This window comes from Canis lupus, chromosome 20 (genome assembly GCF_011100685.1).
Source record: "Canis lupus familiaris isolate Mischka breed German Shepherd chromosome 20, alternate assembly UU_Cfam_GSD_1.0, whole genome shotgun sequence".
Taxonomy (NCBI): Eukaryota; Metazoa; Chordata; class Mammalia; order Carnivora; family Canidae; genus Canis; species Canis lupus.
In genome coordinates this window covers 48,889,696-48,907,813 of record NC_049241.1, presented here as the reverse complement: position 1 = coordinate 48,907,813, position 18,118 = coordinate 48,889,696, and the positions used below count along the sequence as shown (strand labels likewise).

General features: G+C 56.9%; 1 protein-coding gene across 2 annotated transcripts in view; it reads right to left on the bottom strand.

Moving 5' to 3' along the window:
- Positions 1–18,118, bottom strand: part of RFX1 (regulatory factor X1) — a 31,001-nt gene that overhangs the window by 10,026 nt on the left and 2,857 nt on the right. Inside the window, exons 3-9 of one of the 2 annotated variants that reach the window (XM_038567062.1) lie at positions 12,584–12,938; positions 6,200–6,309; positions 5,887–5,970; positions 5,143–5,250; positions 4,099–4,215; positions 2,957–3,052; positions 1,274–1,368 (exon numbers count right to left, since the gene is read on the bottom strand). In XM_038567062.1, the coding sequence (XP_038422990.1) occupies positions 1,274–1,368; positions 2,957–3,052; positions 4,099–4,215; positions 5,143–5,250; positions 5,887–5,970; positions 6,200–6,309; positions 12,584–12,890 (917 nt within the window). In that variant the 5' untranslated portion in view covers positions 12,891–12,938. The remainder of the gene's footprint in view (positions 1–1,273; positions 1,369–2,956; positions 3,053–4,098; positions 4,216–5,142; positions 5,251–5,886; positions 5,971–6,199; positions 6,310–12,583; positions 12,939–18,118) is intronic. The other variant, XM_038567061.1, reaches the window with a different exon arrangement.

Here is an 18,118-nt window from a genome sequence, read left to right as displayed (position 1 = left end):
CCTAGGGGGCCATACTCTTTTCCAGAGTGTCCCCTATGCTCCCTACCCACTCTGGTCTGCATGGCTGACTGGCAGCACTGGAAATAAATCAAGGGAACTATGAGGTAGCTGGATGCCACGGACCATGACTCAGGTGCCCGGGTCACACCCTTGGGATCTACTACAGCATCATAACTTGGAGACTGAGTTGCTCCATGAGCTAATCCACAGCATCATGCCCACGTGGGACAGGGGAGAGAAAAACAAAACAAAACAAAACAAATGCAAAGAAAACCAATGGAAACTTCCAATAATTAAAACAATAATCACTATAATCCTGCAATTATTACTATGGATGATGGGAGAAGGTGGTATGTGGGGTATCCGGGACGAGAGGGAGCCAGAGCCAGAGCTAGGGCAGGACAAGGGCATGCTATATGCCTGCTGTGGTACATATTAATGCTGCAGTGTGGGAGTGGGCATCACCCAGGTGTCAGCCAGGTGTGCACTGACTATGTGGGTTGTGCGACATTTGCACAGTGAAGCGCCACACAGCCATTAAACAGAGCGACCAGAGCCCACTCAGGGAAACAAGGCAGAGCTTCAAGACATACCGCTGGGGTAAAAATAAGGAAGAGAACACTCTGCCTGTTTCTGAACAAAAAAGGGGGTAGTTTCTATTCTCAGAACATCTCTAGGAGGAAACAAAGAAACAGGTCACAGCCCCCCCTTTGAAGCAAGGTTAGGCATCAGGAGTGAAGATTTTTCTTTTTTTTTTTTTTTTTTTAAGATTTTATTCATTCATTCATGAGAGACACACAGAGAAGCAGAGGAAGAAGCAGGCTCCATGCAGGGAGCCCGATGTGGGACTTGATCCCGCGACCCAAGGATCACACCCTGGGCCGAAGGCAGGCACTAAACTGCTGAGCCACCCAGGGATCCCCAGCAGGGAAGATTTCCTCTTCACTGTTTAACATTCTCTATTACTTAAATAATTTAGTCTGTTACAAGTAAAATTGTCTTTTTCCTTTTCTAAAGACGAGGCCCATCTGACTCCAAAGCCCTAAATTACACTGGGGTGCCTTTGCCAAGCTGCGAGGGGTTCCCTCTGCTTTGCCCCTGCCTGGCGGCTGCTGGTTATCCTTAAAAAGCACCCACCATCTGTCAACCCAAGGCCTTGAAGGCAGGCTGGTCTGCTTGGGGTTGGGACGCAGGCCTCAAGTCCTAGCAGGGTCCTGGGCAGAGACATAGGTCACCCCCTCCTCTGCCCTCCCCCAGCCCTCTGCCCACTCACATGGCACTGGCCGTGTAGCTGGCGTCACCGCCCTCCACATACTGCACTTGGCTGGAGTACACGTGTGGGACAGGCACCTGCTGCAGCTGCTGCACCTGGGGTGGGAGGAAGGGCACACAGGAGGTCAGGGGTGGGCCAGCTCCTCTGCCTCCATCTCTAAAGGGCTGGTGGCTGTCCAAGCTTGCAAGGACACCTGGGTCCCCCAGGCTGCATGTCTGGACTTTCTGAATACATCCTGGACAGAGCCTGGGGTCAGAGGCCCAGGGCCGCGGGCCCCGCCAGGGCTGGGAATCAGGCTGAGGTGTGTCAGAGCCAGGGCTCTGTGCTTAGACTGGGGACAGCAAGAGCAGGGCCTGACGTGGAGTGGGCTGAGAGGACCCCAGAGTCCTACTGTGGGCGTGGAAGCTGGACCCCAGGGATAGAGCCAAGCCCTGGCACAGGGCTGTCACTACAGCTAGTCAAAGCCAGAGCCTGAAACTACGGACAAACAGGGCCTCGGGGGTGGAGCCTGCATGGAGGGAAGGATCCCCGTCTGCAGGGGCGGGGCCTGGAAACTCGGTCCAGGACGTCAGGGGCGGAGTGAGAGATCAGAGGTGGGGCCCCGGCTCGTGGGACGGAACCTGGAATTACTGACAGAGCCTCGGGGGCGGGGCCCGAGTTCCCCACCCCCACCCCCACCCGTCTGTGGGAGCCGAGCCGGGGGCCTGGAACCCGCCTTGGGGGTGGGGTGGGGGTGGGGTCAGGGGCGGGTCCCCAGACTGGCCGGGCGGCGGAGGAGGAGGTGGTAGTGGGTGGGGGTCTCCAGGGCCTGCGGGGCCGGGCACGGGCCGGGGCCGGCGGATCCCGCCCCCGCCCGCCCGATGCCCCCCGCCCGTACGTCCGCCACCTACTTTGAGGGCCGTGGCGGCCGTGCCGAACACTAGCACCTGGGGGACTCTCTGGATCCTGACCCTCTGGTCGGGGCTGGCTCGGGCCGGGAGCCCGGGCAGTGGCTCGAAGACCACTTTCTGCTGCGGCAGGAGCAGGTGCGGGGGCAGCACGCCCACCAGCTCCACCCACTGCTCGGCGCCCGGGCCCGCGCCCGGCTCGTAATGGGGCGGCGGCGGCTCGGGGCTGCCTAGCTGCGGGACCTCGCCGCTGCGCGCGGGCGGGAGCGGCGCCGGCGGCTCCGGGGCCAGCGCGCTCGGCCGGGGCCCGGGCGTGGGTGGCCGGGGCGGCGGCTCCGGCGGCGGCGTGGGCCGGGGCTCCTGCTGCTCTGCCTTCCTAGCGGGAAACTGACTGCCTGAGCTCTGGAGGACAAACAGAGACACTGGGGGGTCACCCGGGGCGGCCGCGGGCGGGGCTCCAGGCCTCCGCCGCCCACCGGGTCGCTGAGCTCAGGCAGCAACCCAACAGATCTCCCCCCCAGGTGGCTCAGGGAGGGGAGGATCCAGATCTCTCTCTTAGCAAACCTGGGCCCCTGAACTGCCAGGGGCGGGGGGTGGGGGGTGGGGGAGGGGATGCGCCAAGACCGAGTCTGCAGCTCACAGCCCCAAGTGGAGCCTGGAGCCCGGCTGGGGCCCTTGAGGACCCCCGCTCCCCTCCCTCCCTGCGCCCTGAGGGGCCCGCACCCCTCCCCAGCCCAGCCCAGCCCGGGGCCCCAGTCCCGGGGTTTGCCCGGAGGCAGGTGGAGGAGACACGCACCTCTTGAGCCACGTGAACCGGCTGGAGCCCCTGCACTGTGAGCTGCTGCACAGGGCCGGCTTTGGGGGCCTGTGGAGTGGCTTGGACCACCGACCTCTGGGGAGGGAAAGGGAAAGTCAGACTCTGGTAACCGTGGGGCCCCAAAGAGGCTACCATTCTGCAGATTTTCCCTGCTGCCCTTCACCAAGTGCCTGTTAGATTCAACACCACGTTGACTTTGGGCTCAGCAAAGTGAGGTCCACCGGAAATGGCAGAACTGAAGCTGAACTTGGGCCTGAGTGAGGGAGTCCTTGCTGTCCTCCCCCCTACTCTACATGGGTTCCCCCACACCCCCACATCCTTGGTGCTGCAGGGATCCTGATCACCCTCAGGGCACACAGGGAAGGACACAAGCTGGGGGCAGGGGGTGGAGGATGGGGGTGCTGCGTGGTGGATTACACCTCAAACCCAGGCCTGGAGGGTCAGAGGGGTCTGTGGTACCCGGCAGGAACATCTGGGAATCCTTCAGGGTGAGGTTTCTGCTTTCTTTTGGGAGAAGAATCTATGGTTTTTATATGGTTTTCTGAGGGGTTTGGAACCCCGCAACTTGAGTGATAGCAACCAGGTGGCAGCCACCCCTTGCCATTTAAGCTGCTTCAGCTGCCATGACTGGCGACTGGCAGCTCAGATCAATAGCCTCCTCCCAGAGGCTGGCCATGGATTTGGAGGTTGGGCCTCCCCCAAGCTCCTTAAGGGTAAGCCAGGACTCGGCCTTGGGACTTCCTCCAGGCAACTGGGCCCAAAGAGGCCAGGACATTTCTGAGTTTCCAGCACCCGTACAGTGCCAGGTGCACTTCATATCATTTGCTGCTTTACACATAGAAAGCCACTCATGAAGACCACATTTCATCCCCCAGCAGCCCTGACCACCCTGCTCCTCTGGGCTCCTAGGGCAGAGGCATTATTTAGAGGAGGATGCTGAGTCTGGAGTGAGGTGGAAGCGCTTGCCAAAGGCCAGGGGTTGAGGGGCTGCTGAGGCTGTACCCCCATCTGCTGGGCTCCTGCAGACCTTCCCTGCCACAGCTCCCAGACAGTCAAGGAGGCTGCAGAGGCTGCCTGGCCAGGACCCCTTGCCCCAGCCACTGCCCGCCTTGGCCTGGCACCTCTTGGGTGACGGGGACACTCTGCTGAACACCATGGACTTGCAGCTGCTGCGGCACTGTGCCCGTGGGGGCCCCAGCCGTCTTGCTGGAGGAGCTGTTGGCTTGCACCGGTGACCGCTGCAAGGGAAGGAGACACGAGAATATGGTCTGGTTGCCCAGGCCCTGACAAAACCCTTTTCAGGAGGGCTCTCCCAAGGGCTATTTGGGGAGGGTGGCAGGCCACAGAGATCTCAACCTCCTATGCCACTAACTGGTCAAATTCCCTGAATTGGAATTGCAAGAGTCCCTGCCCCAGTCACTCCGAGGCAAAGCTGGGAGTCCAGCCCAGAGGCACTGGGGGGGGGGGGGGGGGCAGGGGCAGCCTCCCCAGTGCAGATGGCCTCAGCTCAGAGGCTGCCTGTGGCCTCCATAATCAGAGAGACTAATACCCCTGAGGTGAGGAGGGGGAGGTGAGGGAATCCCCACTTAACAGATGATGTGCTAAACCACCAGATGGGAAGGGACGTCCCAAGGCCACACAGCTGAGTGGTGGCACCAGGCACGACCCCGGCCAGACTGGCTGCAGGTCCTCTGGGCCATGCTGTGGCACTTCATATCATTTGCTGCTTTACACATAGAAAACACTGGGCTTGGGAGGCTCTAGGGGCCTCGCCAGAGTTCCCCAGAAGAAATGGCTAAGCTGCGGAGGGGGGTCTGACCCCAAGCTCCTGATGCTACCAGCCATGCTCCCAGCCACCCATGGCCTGCCTGCCTCCAACACCCTCACTGATGTTTGGGGGGATCCTCAGAGCAGGGCCAGTGGCCTCCTTTCCTTCCTGGGATATGCAGCCCTGAAGTGGAGGCCCAACTCCACCCAGGTGGAGGCTGCTTCTTCCTCCCAGAGCTGGACCCAGCTCACTGCCAGTGGGGCCATGAATCAGGCAGCCAAGCCACTCAACCCGGGCAGGAGAAAATGGGCTTGAGGAGTAGGGACCCCTCCAAGTATAGTCTGGGGGTAATGGGAAGAGAGAGACAGGGAGGTCAGCTGATGGGGCCACCACCTACCTCAGGGGGTGAGTGCACCTGCTGGGTGCCATGCACTGTCAGGGAAACCTGGCCACCCTTGCTGCCTGGGGCTGTGCTCTGCACCACCAGACGCTGTGTGGGGAGAGCCTAGAACCAGGAGGGAAAGGACCACAGTTCACTCACAGCAGCCTGTCTGTGGAGCCTGTCGGTTGCCATGAGCACCCGCTACCAGACCAGGAGATGTCCTAGTGCTGTGCCCCTGTTAGCTCACAGAACTGCCCCAACAGTCCCGGCACAGCCCTGCTACTAATTCCACTTCACAGGGGTGACAGAGAGACTCAGGACGGCAAAAGTGCTTGCCTAAGGTACTGGAATCAGTAAGTGGCAGAGCCACAGGGTCCTATGCTGAGCCCCACCACCCTGCCCACAGGCTGCCCAGGGGACAGACCATCACACGCTCACAGTCCCTGTGCTGGCTACAGGCTCTCAGCTCCTAACTGGCATTGGGTTCTCTGCTTTGAGACACTGGGGCTGGACCCGAAAGCTACCTTCCTTATTGCTACTCCTCAGTTCTGTCTACTAAGAAACTTGTATGGGTCATCCTTTTCCAATGGGCCCTGACTGCCATGGTCTCACTTGCTGGAGGCAGCAGGTGGGGGGAGAGGGGCCTGGTTGGAGCCTATGTCCTTGATGCTGGTGAGGACAAATCTGAGCAGGCCACAGGGAGTTGACTGTGTACCCTGGGGGAGGCTGTGAGGGCCAGGACGGGCATGGCAGGCTTACCTGCTGGGGTACTGGGATGTTGGTGAGCTGGAGGGGTGACACATGGCCCGGCTTGGCCTGCACACTTGTCTGGACCAGCAGACGCTGTAGGGGCAAGGAGTAAAAACCTGAGCCATGCCAGCTTCCCCAGTGAGGCCTGGCCCAGGTGGGTGGAGGGGTAGCTGAAGCAAGCATCTTGATAAGAACATGTGAGCAGATGGCTCTGACAGCAGGGCAGGAGTGGAGGCCACAGTGCCATGGCCACAGTCTCCACTGCCCCTCTCGTGTATCCTCCCAGCCCACCCTCCCCAGGGGAGGGGTATGTGTGTCCTACCTGCTGGGTGCCCTGCACCTGCTGGACCACCTGAGTGGGCACTCCGGTCTGGCTGGCTGTGGAGCCTGGGCTGGCCTCCGATACAGTCTCACTGGCCCGCATAGCGCCTTCTGTGAGGAGGGGTCACTGGGTCAGCTCTGCCTGCTGTCCCTGCCTCCACCCTGAGCCCAAGCCTGAACCCATCAGGATGGGACGATATTGCCTGAAGCTGATCCCTACCATCGCTGGGCCTCTCCAAGAATCCTGCCTGCCTCCTGGCCAGCCCTGACACTGCCCATTGAGGTGAGCCATAAGGACCTATGATCCTAGACGTGCAGAAGCAGCCCCACCCCACCTCTCCTCATCCCAAAACCAGACCAGAAGGGGTGAATGAGGAGCCAAGATGCACCAGAGGCCCGAAGGGCTAGATCCCTTCTCCCAACAGATAAGATTTGTGGACTTCCAGTGACTGGCCCCCTACCCTGGGGTCTCAGCAGCCCTAGAAGGACCAAAATGCTATGGCCACCTTCCTCCTGGGACCAAGATGACTCCTGGCTTCCCAGGAATGGAAGATAGTCAAAAGGGTGACCCTACAAGGCCCTGCCAGCCTGTGGCCCTCTCCTTCTCCACTGTCCCAGCCTCCCTGTCCTCAGTAGGTCGGGGGCAAGAGGGGGCTTGAAGTGGGCAGGCAGCTACTCACGCTGACAGGCAGCCGAGAAGAGGCAATTGTAGAACATGGTGCCCACCTGCCCCCACCCTGCCCCTGCCCCCGTCTATCTAGGAGAAACTGTTCTATACTCCTTACTCCTGGTCCACCTCTTTGGGAACAGCAGGGTGAGTGGGTGGCTTTATACCCACAACCTTGGGGAGCTAATCCCCCACCCCACCCCCAGGGATGCAGCTGTAGAGCTCCTCTGCTGCCCTCTTGGAATAAACACTGTCCTCCCAGTAGGCGTGGCCCAAGCAGAGCCTTCTCTGGGCTGGGGCCTTGCTATGAAGTCAGGAGGGAGGCTGGTACCCAGAGATTCTACCCGGCAGGCACATGTCAAGTTTCAAGCACATCTCACTGAGTGATTAACAAGGGAGCTGAGAAGGGGAGAGGCAAAGGGGGCAAGCCTCCAGAGTGGGGAGCTGGGCCTCAGCCATGTGGGGACACAGGGAGGGGGCCTGGCCAGGGCAGAAGGGCAGTTCCAGGTCGATGCAAGAACCCCAGGGACTAAGTCCTGGGCAGAGCTCATGAATGTGTTATGTGTTGGGTGTAGGGGAAGCAGTGGTCAGATGTGGAAGGTGGTGTTGTGGGGAGCCTCTCATTGGCCACATGTGGGACGGGCACTGGAGCAACCTCAGGCCTGCCTGGCCAGCTGCGTCTGCAGCCAATTCCAGGAGACATCATTTCCAACGTTTGGCTAGAATCTTCCTGGGCATCCACTTGGGCTTCCCTGAGCAGTGAAGGATGCAGCCCCCACTGAGATGGGCCCCCAGGAGAAACCTGAGAAAGCCCTTAGTCACGTGGGGGGCCCGGCACACCTGGGTGTCAGAGGGACGTGGGCAGCCAGGCCCATCCCAAGGAATGGCACCCAACCGAGGAGGCCTGTGACAGGTCTTGCCTAGTTCAGGGTGGGCAGTGAGTGAGTGGGGGGCTGGCCAGGAGGTTCAGATGAAAACACCACGGCTGATCTTTCAGTCGGTGGGACCCTAAGCAGCTGGGAGGCCTGGGGACCTGCTGAGATCAGGCCCCTGCCTGGGTGGGGGAAGCCCCAGGAAACAGTCTGCGATGGCAGGGACCCCCACATCCACCAGGCATGCCGGGGCTGTATCACGAGGATAAACAGGTGAGATTCCAGAGTCTACTGTCCGGATGAGGGGCTTCCCGTGTGTGGGTCCCTGTTTGCCTGCATGTGGCCCTCACTGAGTGTGTCTGGGAGAGCGGGGTGTTAAGTCTGAGAGCCTTTCCATCTGTCTGTCTGCCTCCTCCATTCTGGGCATGTGCCTGAGACCAGGGAAGGCCCTGCAGTCTCAAGTCTGTAGTCAGGAAGTGGCAGCTGATTTCCTGTCCCTCGATCTGATGAGCGTCTCTTCCTCCCTGGGCCCTGCACTTCCCCATCGAGACCTACTCATGTCTCCAATACCACAAGCTATGAAGGGGAAGACTGAGGAAGCCCGAGAGGCTCCATTAGGATGAGCTGGGGCCCTACTCCTTGTGGACACCGGGCAGGGCCGTCTGGCTCCCTCCCTCCAGATCCTTTGCTCTAGGAGAGGACTTCAGTCGGGGGCTCCTGAGGTGGCTGGTGGGTCCTGGGTCCCTTGATCTTGGTTTCCCCATCTGTGCTGAGGATGCTGACAAACAGCCTCCCATCTTCCTCTCAGACACAAGTCTTCCTGGACTCCCTGGGACTCCAAGTGTGGGAGACGCAGGGAAGAAAGGCTAGCCGCTGCCGCTCCTTCAGCCCAGCCCTATCTGCTGTGGGCAGGCTTGGTTTCACCCTCCTGGGGGTGGCTGCCAGGGCCCACAGTGCCCTCCTCTTTCTACCTCGAGTTTGGGCAAGAGTCTGGTAGCCTGTGAGGACAGGGGCTTATGGGTCTACAAGGCTGTTGCTGAGCCTGGAAACTGAGCTTCTTTCCCATCACCTCCATAGACACTTAGGACAGAGCCTATAAGGACCGGGCTGGATGAGCTGCCTGTGGGGTTGTTCCCAGCTGGCTTTCAGCCTGGGCTCCAGGTTTGGGCCCAGGGCCCCTCCCTGTTTCCTTCCTGAGTCTCCCTGGGTCCCTGATCGGCTCAGATTGCTCTGGCTCCAGAGGAGTCCCAGGCATCTTGCCTTTTACTGGTGTCAGTTACCTCCCTTACCCCTGCCATGCCTGAGATGAGCTCAAGCGGCTCTAAGGCCACCTTTAGATGAAAAGGGATGCTAACCCATGAGAGAGTCATGGAGGAATGCTGGGAACTCACTACAGGGCCTGGGAGAGGGGTCAACAGAACAGCAAGTGGAGTAAAAAGGTACAGCCAACCTCCTCTTCCTCAGAAAAATTCGAGGAAGCCCACCCAGTAACCCTCCAGGGGACAAGCTCACTGCCACCAGAACAAGGAGCAGTAGGGAAAAGAAAGTCCCCAGGACCCCTGTGAAAGACCATGAAGGTACCATCAGACCAAAGAAGGAATCCTGAAAGTCATACCAGCAGCCCACTCACTGCAGCACATAAGCACAGAGTAACCCCATGGTGATGGGGGAATTAGGGGGAGGCGGGAACAAAGGCCTCAACCTCTAAGCCCTGGGGACTCCCTGGAGTCCATGGACCAGGAAGAACTGGGGAGGCTGGGCGGAGAGAGGAATGTGCCGGGAGTTGGGGTGCTCTGGGGCCTGGAGCCATGTGCCCTTTCCAGAGGACCCTGGACCTCCCCACCACAGATCAGCCAAAGCCAGCACCCAAGAAGTCCATGGCCAATCAGATGTCCTGGAAGCTGACCAAAGTCCTCCAGCAGTGACAGGCGAGGCTTCCCACCTGCTCTCAGTTGCCCAGGGCTAACAGACCATGAGGGCTGTGACGGGTCAGCCCAGCCTTCACCTGGGTCTCATGCCACCAAGACTCAGTGGACAGAGCCCTGCCCTCAGAGATGAAGGGTTGGACATCATCATCATCATCATCACTTCAGGTGATAATGAACGTTAAGAAGAAAAATCAAGCAAAGTGAGGACACAGGGAGTAAGCAGTGGAGGTGGGGAGGTATGGGTGTCAGGGAGGTAGATCTGCACTGACACTAGAACACAAGGGACAAGTCACCAGGAGGTTTGGGATGGGAGTGCTCCAGGCAGAGGGCACTGCAAGTGCAAAGCCCTAGAAGCCAGACTGAGCCTTGTGGGTTTTGGAGCCGTGGGAAGGCCAGTAGGGCTGGAGCAGGTGTGGGAGGGGAGAGGGAAGACTGAGAGTGGGGGCTGGGAGGGGAGTTGGCAGGCCTCCCAGACCAGAGCTGAGAGGCTAGAAAATTGTCAGCAGGGGATACAGGAAGTGTGGAGCTTTTAAAGCCCTTCCCTTGTGGGAGGGGCCACAGGGGGCCACCTCTCGTCAGATGAGAAAGCCAAGGTCAGGGTGTCCCAGAGAGTGTCATCAGGGCCCCCTGCCTCAGAATCATCTGGGGTGGGTTGTGATGGGCTCCCTCCTGGTCTCTGTGCAGGTGGACTGTGACAGGTGAGGGCAGAGGCTGGGCCAGGATGGGGGCCGTGGTGGTGGGAGAGGTGGGGGGGGCTGGGGTGGTTCTAGTAGCATTTAGGAGGTAGAGACGAGACGTCTGGCTCAAGGATAGGTAGGGTAGGAGTCCATGCTGAGCCAGGACCTGGGGTGGTATTTATTAGAATGAAGAAGTCTCAAAAGAGGATAGATTAGATGAGGGGAAAAATCCAGGGTTCTGGTTTGGCCATGCTGGCTTCAGGAGCCCACTCAGTCCTGAGTGGATGATCACAGGTGGCTGGGCTTCGGGGCCACAGCCCAGGGCATGGACCACAACATGGGCACACTGTTAGCACCAAGGTGGCAGTGAGAGCTGAAGTGCTGGACGAAGGTCAGCACCTCTCCTCCTCTGAAGGGGAGGAGAAGGAGGCAAAAATGGGATGGAGACCAGGGCAGGGGGCAGTTCTGGGAGGAAGGGGACCAGGTTGTCAGGCGCCTCCCAGGGACCCAAGAAAACAAATACCCGAAGTGACCCAGCAGGAGGACAAGACAGGGGACTCCAACTGGAGTGCTGGGCAGGGGAGGGCAGAGAGCAGCAGAAGAGAGAGCATGAGAGAAGGGAGGGTGGATCACTCAAGAAATTCTGATTTAAAAGGAAGTAAAGACATGGGCAGCAACTGGATACAGGAACTGGGATTTCTGATTAAAATGGAGCTATTAAAAATAATAATAAAAATAAAATAAAATGGAGCTATTTCATCTCTGCATGCTGGTGGGAAAGGTCTGCAAGAGAGGGATGCGATGAGGCCCTGGGACTCACAGAGCAGGTGGCTGCTGACGACTGGGGGATGTGGGGCTGGCTCAGGGGAAATGGGGTCCTTCTTGGTATGTGGTGGTGCCTGTCCGCAGTGAGGAAGGCAGTGGGGTCAAGGGTCAGGATGTCGGAGTGAGACAAGATGATGGAGGTGGGGTGGGCTTCTTGCAGGGTGGGGGGCATGCTGGTGAGAAAACCTAGCAGAATAGCTGGGCAGTGCTGGGAACCCGCTGGAATGTGGGGCCTGGGAACCCTGGCCACGTCCATGGCTGGTACTCTCAGCATGGCTCTCACATGCCACCCCTCCAGACCAGTCCCTGGGGTAAAGAGTCACTACCCTGAGCCTCTGCAGGCCCCCACCCCCAGCCCTCTCTGGGGACCTCCACACCGCCAGGAGCCTAAAGGATGCTGCACAGGGCCCCAGCTACACCTGTTCTGGTCCCCTGGGGCCATGTCAGTTGCCACATACCACTCTTTATTGTCCTATCTTCCTAAGCCTAGTTTTGACCTGCCCCTTCCACAGCCTCCTAAGATGGCTTTTTGATTCCCGTCCCTTCCTTTACCACTCTGGAAAAACTGGGGTGGGGGGGTCACCACATTCTCCCCCCTCCACTGAGCACACTGGAAACCACTAATGATGCCCAGTCCTGGCCTGAGCTCCACGTTCTCAAGGGAATGACTGCCTGTCCTGACCCTCTGCTCCCAGTTCCTGCTGTTTGGCCCATCTCCATCATGGAGGGAAGTGGGGCGGGGGGGAAAGATAGTCTGGGCAGGAATCACGACCTGAGCTTCCTGGTCATTTTCTCCACGGCCATAAGGGGAGAGAGACCACAGCGAGAAACAGGGGTCCTTGGCCACATGATCATGAAATTGCCTAATCAATGGCCTTCCTCGGCCCCCGGGACCTGCCAAAACCAAATCGTGGCACCTCCAGGAGGCCTCCCAGCTGACCTCCCTACGGTGCCTCCGTGAAAGCCTGGCATGTATCCCCTGAGCTCATGAAACCATTACCAGCCCTTTACGGAAGAGGCAACAGGCAGGATGGCCGAGGGGCTGCTGAGAAACCAGGCTAGGCCCAGAGGGCAGTAGCCTGGTGCTCACCCTCCATCTCCAACAGATGTTTGCAAACTTTAAGCCCACCACCTAGTCCTTTCCTCAAGTGGCAGTTTACTTGGGGATAAAGAAAGAAACAGCCCTAAGAGCTGCCCTGATGGAAAGGAGTTTAGGTGGACAAAAGCCTCACTGCTTGGCCTGACTACTCCTGCCCCAGAAACAACCCCCAAGTCCTGCCCAGGAGCCCCAGCAAGTCTGAAAGCTGTCATGCTGGGGAGGGCATCACTGTGCTCCCCACATCCAGGATGCCCATTCCCCAAACTCCTCTCCAAGTCATTACAGAGCACCCTGGCTCCGAGCGCATGTCCACTTACCAGACACGGTGACCACGATGTACTGCTGGGACGCCGGGGACGGGGTGGGTGCGCCGGCCGGCTGTGAGGGCGTGGGGGTGGCCGGAAGCTCCGTCACATATTGTTTCTGGCTGCCTGGTGGCTGTGCCTGGGGCTGGGGGCTCTGCAACTCAGTGACATATTGGGGCTGGGGGGTAGCAGCGGTGGCAGGCGGCTGGGGGGGCTGGGGTGCCGCTGGTGGCGGCGGCGGTGGCTGGGGCTGGGCCTGTGGTGGCTGGGATGGTTGCGGGGCTGCCTGTAGCTCAGTAACGTACGCTGGTGTTGCCATGCCAACAGTGGGGAAAATGATAATAAATAAGGCTTTTTTTTTTTCTTTCTTGGGAAGAAGCAAAGGAGGGGGGAAACAGAAAAAAAAAAAAAAAAAAAAAAAAAAAAAAACAAAAGAAGGAAAAACAAGAATTAATCTACAGGCAGAGGAAACCAGGGACAGTTCCTGGCTCCCTAGAGACACGTTTAGGTTCATCACTAACTTAATTAAATCCTGAGGCTGGTGGCCAGATACAACCAACCCATCACCGCACGGGGACTGGTTATGGACTGAGGCTGGTCTACGCCTCTTCCACTCATCCCTGTCCAGGACTCCTGCCTTCTTCCTTCCCAGTCCCTGGTGCCTTGAGGACCCCTGTGACAAAGGGGGGTGGGCGAGGGTGGGGTCTTGGGCCCTCGCCCAGAGACAAATGGCCCATTTCTGAGGGCTCCTGCAGACGGAGCACCATGCTCTCTACATTATTTCATCTTAAACTTTACAATAATCATGTCTGGGTTTGGGTTTGCTCTGGCAGATAAGGAGCTGAGGCTCGGAGAGGTTGAGAAACTTGCCCCAGGCACACAGCAGGCAGAGGCTGAACCCTGGGCATTCTGAGCACTTGAATAGTTGGCTAACTGCTGGAAGGCAAAGTCGGGGGGGAAAGCCATCTCCCAGCCAGCCTGTCCCAGTTCCCTATATGCCTGCTATTTGGGCTCGGATTCTTGGCTGAGTATCATTCCCAGTGGGGTGCCAGACAAGGGAAAGGTGTTTGAGTCCAAAAAGCCCTTATTCGGAGAGCATATTGTGGTTACAGGGGCTTTCAGGCCCTTGAATGAACCTTAATGGTTGACGACACCACATGTGAGTTCATCACAGGAAGAGTACCCTTCTGAGTCCAGGGGGACTGGGGTGAGAGCAGGCCCTGGCCACAGGGCAGGCTCAGCAGGCACTGCTGACCTCAGAATGGGGCTGGCCCAACCAGGCGGAGGCAGCTTTTCAGGATGCTAAGCAGTCATGTTCCCTCTCCCAGGTAGTGGGCTAGGCACCCCGTCTGTCTTGCTCAGTCCTGTCCCTTCTGGCTCAGGGCTACCCTCTCTCAGCAAGTCCAGCCTCATCAGAAGATGAACAAATGGTTTCCCCGCTGCCCACACTAATGGGGGCCTTCCCCAGCTGCTGAGTATCTGAGGACAGCAGAGCAAACACTTGAGTGGTTAAGAGGAGAAGCTCCAGCCCCCCTACCTTCGTGACCCCTGCCTGACCCAGGGAAGTATTTGACTTTGACAGCCTGACACTCCGGGGCCCACTGGCCACTGAACCAGAGGCTATTCTGCGCTAACCCTGGAGCACCTGTGGGCCATCTCACGCCAACAGGCGGCCCTCCAGCCACTGGTGACTAAGTAGGATTTGCAAGGGGAAGGAGGGGGGAGAAACAACTGCTGCTGGTTAACCAGAAGCCCCAGGAGCCTCTGTTGTGATCACCTCTGCACCTCAGCCCCATGGCAGAGGAGCCATCATGGCCATTTCACAGATGAGTAAAACCCTGTGAAGGGTGCCCCACAACTGGTAAGAAGACAATTTGAACCCAGGTCTCTCTGACCTCTGGATGTAGGCTCTTAGCCCCCGGCCCTGCTCAGGAAGCCAGGCACAGGGCTCGTTTATTTCTCACAAATAGGGAAGATAACATCTTCCCCCTTTTTCAGAGGGAGAGACCTGAGCCCCACCCACAGAGATTAAACATCTGCCACACATTAGAAAAAGGCATCTGTCCCCCAGCCCCTGTGCTCCCAAACTCCTTCCTGCCAGCCTCAGAGGGGCTGCCATCTGGGGGCTCCTCATACCATTGCGTCCAAACTCTGGCCCAGTGCAGGAGCTTGAGTCACAGCAACTGATCTGTGTCCATCTGCCTGGTGTCAGCCCACCCCGACATGAACCTTGACCTGTCTCTTCATTCACAACCACGTTACTGACCTTCCCCTGGGACTCAAGTGTCCCCATCTGTGCCTGGGGATGGTGAGGACACCAATTCATAGGGCTGTCATAAGGCTCCAATGAGACAAGCCAGTAAGCGCTGAGACACGGAAGTCACTATTATCATTGTCACTGGACAAATAACCCTGCCAGGTGGAGACAGAGGAAAGGGGAAGGAGACACACACATTCCTCAGGCTCTTAGAAGGAGGTGCCCCAGGGATGCCTGGGTGGCTCGTGCTTGAGCGCCTGCCTTTGACTCAGGGTGTGATCCTGGAGTCCCGGGATGGAGTCCCACGTCGGGCTCTCCACATGGAGCCTGCTTCTCCCTCTGCCTGTGTCTCTGCCTCTCTCTCATTGTGTGTCTCGTGAATAAATAAACAAAATCTTTAAAAAAGGGGGGGAGGGGGAGGTGCCCCAGTGTCTGCTGTTTGAGCTAACCCCACCTTGGGATGATTCTGAGTTCAATGGCCCTTGGGGAATTCTCTGAGAAACCCTGGCCTGGGCCTTGCTGGGGCCTAGCAGAGCTTGCTGTGGTGCCTACCACAAGGAATGGACGTTAAAAGCGCCACCCTTGCAGGTGCTTTCTCCTCCCTGAGGAGGAAGCCTGCCGGCCCCATCCCTTCCACTCAGGGGCAGGGGAAGGAGGCGACAGTAAAGGCTGAAAGGCCAAGCATGAAAAGGAGAAGGGGAGATTAGTAAAACAGTTAAACCCACTTCTCTATTGGAGGCCTTCCCAGCACTGTCCCTGTCAATCAGTCCCCAGGAAGGGCAATACCGGACAGCGAGTGTCCCACAATTACTCGGCCAGGGAGCCCTTTTCTTTCCATTTGTGGATGCCTAAGTCAAGCAGAGTTCTGCAGGGTGCTCTCTAGAGAGAAATAAGTCACAAATATTTAAACAGCATGAGATCCTTTCCTTTACAGAGCAGGGCACACAAGACAAGGGAATCGCTCAGCAAATCTGTTCCTTGGCAATGAAACTGCCAAGAAAAGTGCCAATGGCTGCACCTATCTTCAAAGCCAATAGCTGTTTTGGAAGAATGTTTGAATCAATCGCTTTAGATCAGAGGCTGGCAAACTTTTACAAAGGGCCACAGCCAATATTTTTGCCTTTGTGGGCAGACAGCCTCGGTTGCAACTACTCAGCTCACCACTGTGGTGTGAAAGCAGCCATAGATAACATGTAAACAAATGAGTGTGGTTTGTGCTAATAAAACTTTATTTATAGACACCTAGATTTGAATTTCATATGGTATCACATGTCCTGAAATTTTACTCAGACCACAAAATATTCTTGTAATTCTTTTCCCCAATCATTTAAAAGTGCAAAAATCATGCTTAGTTCACAGGCCACACAAAACCAGATGGCAACCCCTGTCTGCTGACCTCTGTCTTGGATGGAGATTCTATAATCAAATGGTTTACATCTTGGAACAAGCCCTCCTAAAGAAATAGAAAGAAAACTCCCTTTCCTCACCTGTAGAATGGCTTCAATAAGGAATTTATAGAAGAACAGGGAAATTAGATCTAAAGATGTGGGTTTCCTTCATCCTCTACATTCAAGTGAGTCTAAGATTGCTCAATGATTTCTTCAAAATAGATCCTAAGGCTGGATACTTCTCTTCACCTTCATCAACACCCTCCTACACTGAGCTGTCTTCATCTCTTGCTTGGACCCCTGCAACACCCTCTTTATTAGCTCCTAGCTCCACGTTTGCCTCTATAGTCTTTAGGATTCTTTGAAAACACAAATCCTATCTTGTCACTCCTCTTTTCAGAAGGCTCGACGGCTCTTATGACAGAGACAAAATAAAATCCAGAGCCCTTCCCAAGCATCATGGGGCCTTGAGGTCCTTCCTATCTCACTTTGAATGTTCTAGTCAAACTGGCTCTTGCTCCTAGAATGCTCCAGGCCTCCTGCCTCAGGACCTTTGCACCAGAGTCTTCCACCTGACTGACACACTCACCTCACCTCTGCCCCATTCTACAGTGCTGGCTGCTTCTTATCATTCAGGTCTCAACTTCTATGTCACCACCTTGGGTCTCAGGTGTGCTCCCCTCTCCCACCCCCAAGCACTCTGAAACACAGACTCCTTTTTTTTTTTTTTAAGATTTATTTATTTATGATAGACATAGAGAGAGAGAGAGAGAGAGAGGCAGAGACACAAGCAGAGGGAGAAACAGGCTCCATGCCGAGAGCCCGACGTGGGACTCGATCCCAGGACTCCAGGATCGCGCCCTGGGCCAAAGGCAGGCGCCAAACCGCTGAGCCACCCAGGGATCCCCTGAAGCACAGACTCCTGTTTTATTTTCTTCCTGGCCCTGTATTTCTTTGTTTGTCTGCTCTCTTATTCACAGTTTTCTTTCTCTCCATGGCCAGAAATGCAAGCTCCCCCAGGTCGGAGACCTGGCCTGCCCTACCCATCACTGCATCTCCAGCTCTTTATAACACTGACGGGCACATGGTGGGGGACTCAAGTTTTATTGTCAAAAAAGTATCTACACGCCAGGAGCATACTGCTAGTGTCTGTCAAAGGCCGGTTTGAATCTACCAATTGACAAACCCTTGTGAACACATTCCAGCCTCCTGCCTCCTGCCTCTGCCAGCAACAGGCTTATGCAGCAGCAGTAGTAGGTAATGCCCCCTGGTCATTACAGAATGGGCTTCCCAGCCCAAGAAGAGCATTATGCATTGTGCAGCTGCTATCTGCAGGCTGCAACCCTGGGGGAGCCTCCCTGGACCACCCCTGAGACGTTGAGCTGTGTATGGGGAGGGAAGGGCAAAGACTTCAGCTCTAGAGACACCATTCCCACGACACCCACATCCCTGGCTCACCCAGCTGCCTCCTGGAAGCCTTGGGGCTGAGTCTGGGCGCAGGCCCAGGAGAATTTAGCTTTTTGGCTACTCTCCTAAAGCAGCAGAAAGGCTCTTCAGGAGCAAGGCAAATGACACTTTCTCACTAGAAACTGGAGTCCTGGTATCCAGCTTCCTGGGATCTCTCTCTCATCTCTGTCATCAGCCCACACAGCCCAGCAAGTGAGTCAACCTTTAAAGCCACTAGGCTCTCACCCAATTCAAAATGATAAAAATAAATGCAAGTGGTGTAATTCAGAGAGCTGAGCAGGAAGGGCCAATCATGAGAATGGCAGTGGTAGCTAACAGAGTTTGAGCAATTACTATGTATCTGATACTCAACATGCATTCCTTTATGGAATCCATAACACAGTAATATGAGCTTAAAATTATTACCAGTGATCACTGTCCCTAGCTTAGATAAAA